At 43.8% G+C, this 11915-nt stretch overlaps 1 protein-coding gene across 10 annotated transcripts in view; it reads left to right on the top strand.

The window, feature by feature from the left end:
• The window catches only part of USP40 (ubiquitin specific peptidase 40), a 59001-nt gene extending 47389 nt beyond the window's left edge, over positions 1-11612 (top strand). For 5 of the 10 annotated variants that reach the window (XM_073306857.1, XM_073306855.1, XM_073306854.1 and 2 more), the window contains 6 exons: positions 659-777; positions 1227-1292; positions 1562-1772; positions 4014-4109; positions 4552-4646; positions 10270-11612. In XM_073306857.1, the coding sequence (XP_073162958.1) occupies positions 659-777; positions 1227-1292; positions 1562-1772; positions 4014-4109; positions 4552-4646; positions 10270-10378 (696 nt within the window). In that variant the 3' untranslated portion in view covers positions 10379-11612. The other 5 variants (XR_012154394.1, XR_012154395.1, XM_073306858.1 and 2 more) reach the window with 5 other exon arrangements.
• The last annotated feature ends 303 nt before the right edge of the window (positions 11613-11915 follow it).

Here is an 11915-nt window from a genome sequence, read left to right as displayed (position 1 = left end):
ACATAACTAACTGAATAGATTTTTATAAATTCCACTGCAAAGGGCACATTATTCACCCAACTGGTTGTTCCATTTTCACTGCATGGGGAAGGGTGACTATCATCTTAACTGTGCTCCATATTACATGTCACTTTTAGGTTAGACTGGAACAGCTTGGTTTCAGCCAAACGCTTTTCGTATGGCCGACGAATATGAAAGGCCATGCTGAACATTTACATCCTTTATGCACATCAAAGAAACCAACTCAGAATGGAAACAGCGGTGTGCATTTGATATACCTTTTGCAGAAGAGTAGGGAAAGCTTACTCTGCATCTGGCTGGAGTGATCATGTCTCATCTCATTCACTTTTAAAACCAAAATATAAACGAGTCTGTAAGTGTTTTCAAAGAATCTCAGAAACTATATGTTAAACTGAGGAATGTTGGGGAGGGAGTTCACTCAGATTTGTTTTGGGGCTGAAAAGGAAATCCGCCCCTTGTAGTCCACACCAGACAGTAGTTAAGTGGACAATAGAGTAGAAGTAGATCTGTGTAAATTCATTCTCTATATTTCTGATTGCTTAAATACTGCACAGAGGATCAGTCAAATGGGTTACATTGTGTGGCATTACTACATCTTGGCAACTAAAATTATTGAAGAGATGTTTGGTTTTTTCAGGCCATGACCTTGCCATTCTTCCAGGAGCTCAGTGTCCCATCACCCGAGTTTCTCAGAGCCTGGACATTGGAAAGTAAGCGCCCAGGCAAGCTTTTACGAAACAACCAGCAACAACTCAAGTAGGTTTCTAATTGAACACTTAACCTTCAGTCTGTTGCAACGCTACATGACTGGATTGTGAGATGGATTGGTGGAGAAATATACCAGTTCAGTCAGTATTAACAGAAAACCCATTCCTGGTAATTTCAGTGTTGTGAGTTGAGTAACTGTTATAAATTAGATGTTTTTCATCTGGAATATCATGTTGTTTTTTTTTTATCAGGTTATGTTTATTGGTTATGCTGACTTTTTCTTTAGAATTTTTGAAATGCAGTATGCACCTGATTGGATTTTTTTTTCCTCGTGTTGCTTTCAAACAGGCTATGACTTTAGTTTCCAACTCAACATAAGATAGTTTTGCCATCCCTTTAAACTGTAACTTGTCAAATTATAACACATGATTTTTAAATATTAAAAAAACAAAACCAAGGTGTAATCTTAATAAAACTCATTTGTCTTTCTTTATTAGTGAATATAAACTGGGAGGCAGAACAGAAATCTGTATTGAGCCTTTACAGAAGGAAGAGAATCTGGGGTAAGTACTACAAATTCCTATTAGTATTTTATTGATGTACCTTACTAGATGAGACTTAATCTAGCAGTTCTTAACTTAAAACTTTCAGTCAGGGTTCCAGCCAGTGCTTTGTTCTAGGATATTTATTTCACAAACAGATTATTTTACTTCTTATTTCCCAGCAGAACTATTCCTTAGAAGGAAAAGAATTGATCAGGAATGTGCATGGCTCCTGGAAGCTTGATTCGCAAGAACTTTGTTACCCCTTATTTTATTTTTTCTGATCACAGCCCCAGTGACTTGCTGCTTCGGGTGCAGATGGGCATACCTGGGGAGAGGGATTACTACCACTCTGTGGATTTGGTGTGGGATATCTCCAAAGAATGCACAGCATGGGCACTGAGGCATAGACTTGCTGCTCACTATTCTCTCCCTGTGGAGAAAATCGAAATTGCAAAATACTTCCCTGAGAAGTTTGAGTGGATGACAGTCTCCAGCTGGGTAAGATCTGAAATGACAGAGGAACTAATTTGGGACTGGAATGACAGATGCCAACAATTTTACTTTGTGCAGAGACTGTTAATATAAAAGTAAAGTAGGAAAGTTTAAATACTTTTGAACACACATTTCATTCAGTATTACCCATCAGGTGGATTTGGAAGTGAATGGGGTTGGTTATTCTTTAAGGGCTTGATCCAACTCTTCCTGATTTCAGTGGAAGGACAATGAGTTCAGTTACATCCTATGCCAGTAGAACCGGGGTGCCATTTATGAGCCCCCACGCCATTTCATACCTGAGGTCTGCTCACATCGCTCACCCTAACCCCAGACAGAGCTCTTAACTGCAACACAACTTGAGTGTGATATGTGATGAATTCTGTGCTGCTCACAGCTTCCACTTTTGTGGCAAGGAGTTTGTCTATGAACAGAGGCAGGGTGATTAAGATAACAAACAAAAGACTTGTCGTTAAGTTAAATTAAGGATCATTAGATGATCCTGAAAGCATTGCCAGGTACTCTAGTTAAAAGATAGGAAACAAAGGGTAGGAATAAATTATGAGAATGGAGAGAAGTAAACAGTGGTGTCTTCCAGGGGTCTCTACTGGGACCAGTACTGTTCGACATATTCATAAATGATCTGGAAAAAGGGATAAACAGTGAGGTGGCAAAATTTGCAGGTGATACAAAGTTACTCAAGATAGTTAAGTCCAAAGCTGACTGCAAAGAGTTACAAAGGGATCTCACAAAACTGGGTGACTGGGCAACACAATGGCAGATGAAATTCAGTGGTGACAAATGCAAAGTAATGCACATTGCAAAGTATAATCCCAACTACATATACAAGATGATGGAATCTAAATTAGCTGTTACCCGTCAAGAAAGAGATCTTGGAGTCATTGTGGATAGTTCTCCTGAAAACATCTGCTCAATGTGCAATGGTAATAAAAAAAAGTTAACAGAGTGTAGGGAATCATTAGGAAAGGGATAGATAAGAAGACAGAAAATATCATATTACTTCTATATAAATCCATAGTACGCCCACATCTTGAAGACTGCAGGCAGATTTGGTCACTCCATCTCAAAAAAGATATATTGGATTTGGAAAAGGTACTGAAACTGGCAACAGAAACGATTAGGGGTACGGAATGGCTTCCTTATTAGGAGAGATCAATAAGACTGGTTTCAGAGTAGCAGCTGTGTTAGTCTGTATCAGCAAAAAGAACAGGAGTACTTGCGGCTCCTTAGAGACTAACAAATTTATTAGTGCATAAGCTTTCGTGGGCTACAGCCCGTTTCATTGGCTGCATAGAATGGAACATATAATAAGAATATATATATATATATATATATATATATACATACACACACAGAGAAGGTGGAAGTTGCCATACAAATTGTAAGATGCTAATTAATTAAGATGAGCTATTATCAACAGGAGAAAAAAACTTTTGTAGTGATAATCAAGATGGCCCATTTAGACAGTTGACAAGAAGGTGTGAGGATACTTAACATGGGGAAATAGATTCAATATACTGAACTTCCACCTTCTCTGTATGTGTATATGTATATCTTCTTACTATATGTTCCATTCTATGCATCCGATGAAGTGCGCTGTAGCCCACGAAAGCTTATGCTCTAATAAATTTGTTAGTCTCTACGGTGCCACAAGTACTCCTGTTTTTTTTTGTAGTTAACTGATTATAAATGCAGTATAATCTAGACCTCCTTTGTTGGAGGGATGTGGGAAATTTAAAGTATGTGTATGGAGAAGAGGAAGGATAAGTGGGAAACCTCATGGTGAATGAGGGTACGGGGACCTCTGGAGGAAAACTTGTTGACATAGGTACATATGCAATTCTAAGAATAAATAAGACTCTTCAGTTGCTGAAGAGCAGCTGCCCCCAGGAGTTTTATACCTTAGAAGGTTCAGAGGGGTAGCCATGTTAGTCTGGATCTGTAAAAGCAGCAAAGAGTCCTGTGGCACCTTATAGACTAACAGACGTATTGAAGCATGAGCTTTCGTGGGTGAATACCAACTTCGTCGGATGACATGCATCCGACGAAGTGGGTTTTCACCCACGAAAGCTCATGCTCCAATACATCTGTTAGTCTATAAGGTGCCACAGGACTCTTTGCCGCTCATACCTTAGAAGGTGAAACCAACAAAAATCAGTTTAAGAATCTCTGAAATCTCTAGGCTTAGGACATGTGAACACTTTTTGATACTTTGGCTTTATTCAGACCCAGCAAATTTCAAAGAGGAAACGGAAGAAAAAACAGGAGAGTTTGCAGTCAGCACCCTTTCACCTGAAAGATGGAGACATTATCGGTGTAAAGGTAAACTTAAGAATTAACACAGTTGTGAAAATAGCTGGGATTTAACAGCCAGTTGTATTAATGAACAAGCACGTAGCTTCAACAGTGATAATATCCACTGTGTCCTGATTTCTGCCTCATTCTTCTGTATTCCTTTGCATGGGTATGACAGAGACTGCATATAAACATCTGTCACAACTTTGTGTGAGACTGGGGACAGGGCACTGTTCCTGTTGCTGCCTCTCCTAATGCTCGTTACCAGCCTAATGGAAGAGTGCGTAGGGTACTGTGGGGATCCCACCACCCTGTATTATTTCAGATTCAGTAACCCAAGTGGTTTGGTGCAAAGATTGTAAGTTTTAAAAAAAATGTTCAATCAAATGAACTATATTAAACTACTAAGAGGCTGATATAATATGAGAACTAAAAATAAACTAATGCACTCAATACCTTCTGGCAACAGAATCTCCTACTTGAGGATGGTAAGGACTTCAGTACTGTGAGAGATGATATTGGAAAGGAGACGCAGAGGCAGCTTGCAATGGAAAAAAAGAAAAGGTATTTATTACAGTATTTTTGTGTTCTCAGATATGTAAAGGGGTTTACCAGCTTTCACAGATTTTTAGTGCTGTGATATTTTGTCTGAGGCAGAAGATGTAACTAAGGATAGTCAACGCCTAGTAACAGTCGTCAGTCCTGACAGGACCAAAGGAGGTGCATTGAATAAAAGTAATTCAAAAACTTCTTGTTTTTAATACTATGTCTGCACCATGAACCCATTCAACATGTGGGGCTTCAGTTCTTCTTCGAGTGATGGTCCCTGTTGTATTCCACTGAGGGTAATGTGCATGTGCCCAGAGCTTTTCAAAGTAGTAGTGTCTGCTGGTCCGTGCATGTGCCCCTGCATTGCCCCGTGGATTCACCTGAGGTGATAAAGGGCAGGGTGAACCGACTGCATCTTTAGTTCCTTTTCACTACCGCATGGTCCAAGTTGGAGCTTCAGCTGTCCTCTCATCCTTGGTGATGCATTTTCCAAACTTTTCTCAAAAAAATGTTTCTATTCTTTATGTAGTCAGGATTTTGTTGTTTTATGTAGTACTTTTCTTGTTTTTGAAAGTCTTCAAGTCTCCAAACTCAGAACGTTGCCTTGGTGGTTCCCCGCCAAAAAATTCCTTGCCTCCAGCAACCCACCTCTGAGTACTGGAGTATGACAGAGAGGCCAGGATTCCTGCCCTTCTTTGTTCTCCCCCAACGATGAACACCAGCACTGTCTGTAGTGCTTGGGGGAAGCCCACACTATGTTCAGATATAGCATCTGTCTCTCCTTCCCTGCCCATACACGGGAAGGCAGAGCCCTCCACTTTAAGAAGTACCTCCTGGAGGTCACCATCAGGCCATAGTCAGACCCTGGCCGGGGAATCCTCCCTCCCCTCCATACATCACTCTGAACACTCCAAGAGTACACCTCCTGCCACGGAACCCCAGACTGGCTCCACCAGTACCAGTGCTATGCACCCATGCCAGAGTCGAGCCATGAGTCACTGACGCACACACATAAACATGGCAGTAGCTCTTCCTCCAGGTCTAAGAAAGGTGCTCTGCTGTCCATGAGCTCTGGCCAAGAAGGGGCACCATGCTCCAAGACCCACAAGAGTGACAAAAGCCTGCATTGCTCGCCAGATCCACCAGTCCTGGTTATGGATCAGCACACCCGGGCACCAGCTCCACCGGCATCCAGTGAATGCCGGTCTTGGAACCAGTGAATCTTACTGGCCCTGGTTCTGTCCATCGATCGGGTGCGGTTGACTCCAAGGAGACTTGCAACCACTCCCGGGCCTCATGAACTGTTGACAATGGGAAACATGCACTCTCTGCGTGCCCCAGTATTCTCTCCTCCTAAGAGGGGCCCATCTCCGTACACAATATTCCACCTTTTGGCTGTGTTCATACGACACTCTTGGGTCCGTCCGCACCACCACTGATGCAGGACTCCAATTCCTCCATGGAGTCTGATGGCCCAGACATTACATATGGCCCGCCACTTCCGTAACGAAGACATGACTATCAGAAGGTCCCATGGCAATACCCTCCCTTACCTTAACCCAGGAGCCTCTGGTATCTCTGGACTACACAGCTGTAACAGTATGGCCAGAATCAACCAGGCTGGCCATATTGGCGCTCGTGGCCCTAATATTTGCCTTCAGAACTGTCCCGTTCAATACAGGAGGACTCTCCCATATCACCAACCTGTTCTTCGCTAAGTAGATGCTCAGAACCAGGATTAGATGATGCCCTGATCACCCGTACTGGCGGATCCAGAGGAAGTCCCTCAACATCCCTGGATGAGACTGTGTTGTCAATCTCCCCCAGCCAGCTACCATCAATTTCAAGAGCCTACTACATAGGATAGCTCATGCCCTTGAAATACCGTGGGAAGAGATGCAGGACAAGCAGTGCCACCTATTAGACATTTTTCATACTTCGATACTGGCCAGAGTGGCCCTACTGAGCAATGAGGACATTCTGCAACCTATACCCACTGTGTGGCAGACCCTGGCCATGTGTGCCTCCAACTGCGAAAGGGGCGGACAAAAGGTACTGTGTCCTACCCAAAGAGTGCAAGTCCCTGTTCTCTCTTCCTCTGCCCAACTCCCTGGTGATTCAGGCTGCTATGCAGCTTGCTATACAACAGCACCCACGCTCCACCCCAACTGACCAAGAGGGCAAGAGACTGGACCTTCTCTTCAGCCAGCCTCCAGTTCTGGATCTCGAACCTTCTGGTGCTAATGGCCATATACGAGTTCTTACACTATGGACAGATGGTAAAATCCACAGATAAGCTACCAGGATCATTTTGAATTCCAAGCTAGTTTAGAGCAGGGGTCTCCAAACTCAATTTACCTTGAGCCAGTGCCAGTCCTCAAATCCTCCCAGCAGGCCAATAATGTCACTCATGCTGCCCAGAACCCACCCCTCAAAATTCCACCCCCCTCCCCCCCACACCTGCCTAAGACTCTGGGGAGGAGAGTCACAGAATCCATGACTTCTGCAATCTCCGTGAAAGAGTCGCGGGCTTAGTCATGAGGAGCGAATCCTGTTTACACTCCTCAGGTGGGCTTCAGCAGGGGAAGTGGGGCAGTGGGGCGGGGCCTCAGGTGGAAGGGACAGGCAAGGCCAGGGACTAGCTTCCCTGAGCCCACGGTTCACCTGGTGCCCGTGCCGTTTTGACTTATAACTGCCCCATGAGTCTTCACAAAGGTTTTTCTCTATGGTAGCGGGTCACCTCCAGCAACAAGGAGTCCTTGTCTTTCTGTACCTAGATGACTGGCTGCTGGTGTCACAGTCCAGAAAAGAAGCTCAGGAATTGACATCCCAACTTGTTTTACTCTTCCCTAAGAATGAGCATCAATGTAGAAAAATTGACTTTGCTCTATATACAATTCCTAGAATTCATAGGAGCGTGTATCAATGCAGCCTCCACACATGCCTATATGCCAAAAGACAGGTTCCAGCGCTTACTGGACCTGATCATCTTTGGTGACTTCAGTCCCTCTGTCTCAGCCAGAACTTGCCTTTCCCTCCTCGCTAACATTGTAGCGTGTATGTAGATCACACACTTTGCTTATCTACAACTCTGGCTACAATCTACTCCCCCATGTGCCCATCCATGGACATCCCTCTCACCATTCCACCGGAAGTCATCTGTTCCCTTTAGTGGTGGACAAACCCACTCCAAGTTTGCTCCAGGATACCTTTCCTCCTGTCTTCACCGAGTGTTTACAATTATAACGGATGCATCATCCGAGGGCTGGGGCACCCACATGAGAGATCGTATGACACAAGGCACTTGGATTGCCCAAGAAGCCAGGATGCACATCAACATTCTCAAACTACGAGCAGTATGCAAGGCATGCCACATATTCTTAACAGCTGTCTGTTCTCATCATGTCCTGGCCATGTCTGACAACACCACTGCAGTTTACTACATAAACAAGCAAGGTGGCACACGGTCCCCAGCACTGTATGCGGAAGTGGTACGCCTCTGGAAATGGTGCATGTCATATCATATACTCCTGGCTGCAGCCTACCTTGCAGGAACCCAGAATGTGATTGCCAATACTCTCAGCAGAAACTTTGCAACCAACCGCAAATGGGTGCTGCACAATGCAGTTCATGGATGTTTTCAGCTTCTGGGGAACTCTGACCAGAGACTCTTCGCATCTCACACCAACACCAGTTGCTCCAGGGGAGGTCTTGGTACCCACTTGTATAGGGAATGCACTGATCGTTGACTAGTTGGACTGGAACAACAGTCTTCCCTCCACTGCCACTCCTACCACTCATTTTTCGCCAACTCAGACGGGAGAGGGCGACAGTCATCCTGCTTGCCCCATATTGGCTTTGTCAGTTCTGGTTCCCTCTTCTTCTCTGCATGTCAAAGCATCCCACGCTCCCACTACTAGTGTTCCCCAAGTTACTTATTCAACACGATGGCAAACTCGGACACCCTGATCCAAGGGCACTCCACCTGACAGCTTGGTTTTTTGGATGGACGCCTCTGCTAGCACAAGGCTGCTTGCCAACAGTCTGTGATATCCTCTCCAATAGCAGAAAGGATCGCCGTGTGGAGTCCTATCAGGCCAAGTGGTCTCATTTCGTTGCCTGGGCCCAATATAGAGGTCATGCCCCCGAAGTTCTGGGCATCCCTGTGCTATTGAACTACCTTCTGTCTCTAAAGGCCTCAGGGCTTGCCCTCAGCACCATCAAAGTGCACGTTGCAATCATTAGTGGCTTCCAGCCTCCTGTGGAAAGGCATTCCATCTTTACCCACCCCTTGTTTGCCAGATCTTGGAAGCCCCGCCCCTCTTTGAACCTCTGGCCTAGCTGTCTTTCTCTTCTCTCTAAGAAAGTAACTTTCCTAGTTGCGATTACTTCTGCAAGGAGGGTTGGTGAACTGGGGCCTATGATGGCAGATCCCCCATTCACCACATTCCATAAGAACAAGGTCTCCTTATGCACCTACATCCCAAGTTTCTACCAAAGATGGTTTCCTGCTTCCACCTCAATCAACCTATACACCTACCCACTTTCTTTCCCAAACCACATACCTCAGATGAGGAATGGCAGCTTCATTCCCTCAATTTCGGTAGGACTCTGGCCTTTTACCTGCGAAGAACCAAACCATTCCAGAAGTCTTCCAGACTGTTTGTTGCTGGAGCAGAGAGAACTAAAGGGCAGGCCATCTCCATCCAGAGAACCTTGAAGTGAGTCTCAGGATTCATTACGCTCTGCTATCAACTATCAGGATAGTCCCCACAAGGTGGATCCGGGCCCGTTACACAATAGCACAGGCATCATCTATGGCCACGCTCCAGGACGTACCCCTTGCGGACCTATGTAAGGCAACCAGGTGGAGTTCGGTACACATCTTTTCATTATGCGCTAGTGCATGATTCTGTGATGGATACCGTGTTCGATGTAGCAGTCCGCCCCTTCATGGTTCCGTCCTCTTCCTGGCACCCTCCTTGAAACTAGGTACTGCTTGTTAATCACCCTCTGTGGAATACAATAGGGGCCATCACTTGAAGAAGAAAGGGAGGTTTCTTACCTGTAACTGGAGGTTCTTCAAGATGTGTGGCCACTAGCTGTATTCCAATCCCAGCCTCCTTCCCCTCTGCTGTGGATATGGTAGGTAGAGAAGGAACTAAAGATGTGGTCGATCTGCCCCATCCTTTATCGCCTCGGGCGAAATCACGAGGTAATGCAGGGGCGCGTGCACAGACCAACAGACATTGCCACTTTGAAAAAATCCAGTTCTAGGTGCATGGTATGTATGCATTACCCTCAGTGGAATACAGATAGGGACCACACATCTTGACGAATCTCGTGTTACACGTAAGTAACCTTCCCTTCTCCCCTAGCTTGCATTTTGTGTGTCCATTCTGATTTTGTAGCATGTTTCACCCACTTTGCACAGGTTGACCTCCCAAGATACAGAGCAATGGAAAAATCAGCCCTTTGTTCATCTGGGGCACACTTAAATACACAATTAGCAAGTGTCAGAGTGCAGTGTCATCTTTGCCAAAGTAGTAATCAGGTTCCAAATTGATTTACAGCTTCCTATAAGTACACTATTAGCACTACAGCTTAATGCTAATATCACCGTGTGATTTTCTTATAGCCGACAAGCACAGCGTTTACAGAACGATGTTTTCTCTGAGGGGAAGGTAGCTACTAAGCATCGTAAACCGGAAGTGGCTCTTTCCATCAATGTGGGAATCTTCAGATAGCATTGGACAGGTGATTTGCTGAGTGACCCTTGCCAATGATGTACTGAATTAGAATGGAGTACCTCAACTGGACCGGCAGAGGGATGCTCTTCTCAGAAGTGTCCTGAGTCTCTGCTGAGACAACTGGCTATAGGATTCAGGACAGCTCTGTATTTCCTGTAATCTATATTGGTGAAATGCTTTAGCATTCCTTTATCAATGTGGAACTTACTCTCAGGCTAGATAAATGCACTTTATCAATGAGAAAATGGATGACTATATTACATAATCTTTCAGTGACTATTTTGTAATAATCATATGTATTTTTCTCTGACATTGCTATCCTATACCATCACTACAAAACTATTTTTTCATGCAGGCATGTAACTTCTAAAAGGAATTGTTTGACTCTTTTGACTTCTGAAATCTTAGGTTCTGTTCACATGCCTGGTTGATAAATCTGAGCTTTGACAGTTTAAATCAAAATTGGGTTCATGCTCCCCCCTCTCTCTCTCTGCAGCCATTTTGTTGATAAATATAATTTCTGCAGCACTAGTAATTCTAGCAGTAGCCCAACAGCAAACTGCTAATAGTTTTCCATCTGAGCCCTGCAGAAGTGACTGATTTAAACAGTGTATGTGACATTTCAGTACTTGCCTTCTCTGTTACATTAAATCTTTCCATTGTGCAGCAAGTCCAAACTCTACTCCTTGCCATATAATGAAGCTCTCTGTTCATCAGGAACATGAGCAGAAACTGATTTCAGCATTTCCTTAATCTCTAGAACAAATACACTAAGCTGGCCAAAGTAAGAAGCAAATGGGTTCAAAATCTATAAAACTCTGGAGAGCTGTGTCTGTAAAATAGAAATATATAGTCACTGTGCTGGTTTTCTTCTCTAGATGCCTCATCCTTTTTCATTATAGACTAAGTTATTAAAAATTTGAGGAGAGAAAGAGAGTATTTGATGGAATACTGAATTTTTTTTACTCAGGAAAAGGTTATTGTGATTATTTTAAATTAAATGGACCTTTGTAATTTTTGCTTGACTGACTTGATAGCCCTCAATAGGTTAAAAGAAAAAAAAAAGGCCAAAAAAGGTTTCCCCTCTGGGTGTTGTACAGCTGGGAATACATCCCCAATAATACAAGGGGTATGTACAACCGAAACAGGATACGTGGTTGCTTCTAATACCAGCTAAACACTGTGCTGTCCAAGGCTGTTGTGGGTTATGGTAAATAAAACATTCACTGCATTATTGTCAGTAGTTCTTGCTCGATGATGAGACTACACTTTTCTACCACTGTGTGGGGTAACTGGGATCATTACAGTTAATTAATTCTCAGTATCTTTATGTCAAATATTTTTCAGTGCTTACAATTACTAAACTCTTTTTTTATAGGTTTCAGAGTAACAGCCGTGTTAGTCTGTATTCGCAAAAAGAAAAGGAGTACTTGTGGCACCTTAGAGACTAACCAATTTATTAGAGCATAAGCTTTCGTGAGCTACAGCTCATTTCATCAGATGCATATCGTGGAAACTGCAGTCATAGAATCAT

Source organism: Lepidochelys kempii, chromosome 11 (genome assembly GCF_965140265.1).
Source record: "Lepidochelys kempii isolate rLepKem1 chromosome 11, rLepKem1.hap2, whole genome shotgun sequence".
Taxonomy (NCBI): domain Eukaryota; kingdom Metazoa; phylum Chordata; order Testudines; family Cheloniidae; genus Lepidochelys; species Lepidochelys kempii.
Note: the sequence above shows the minus strand (reverse complement) of the source record. Positions and strands in the feature narration are given on the sequence as shown.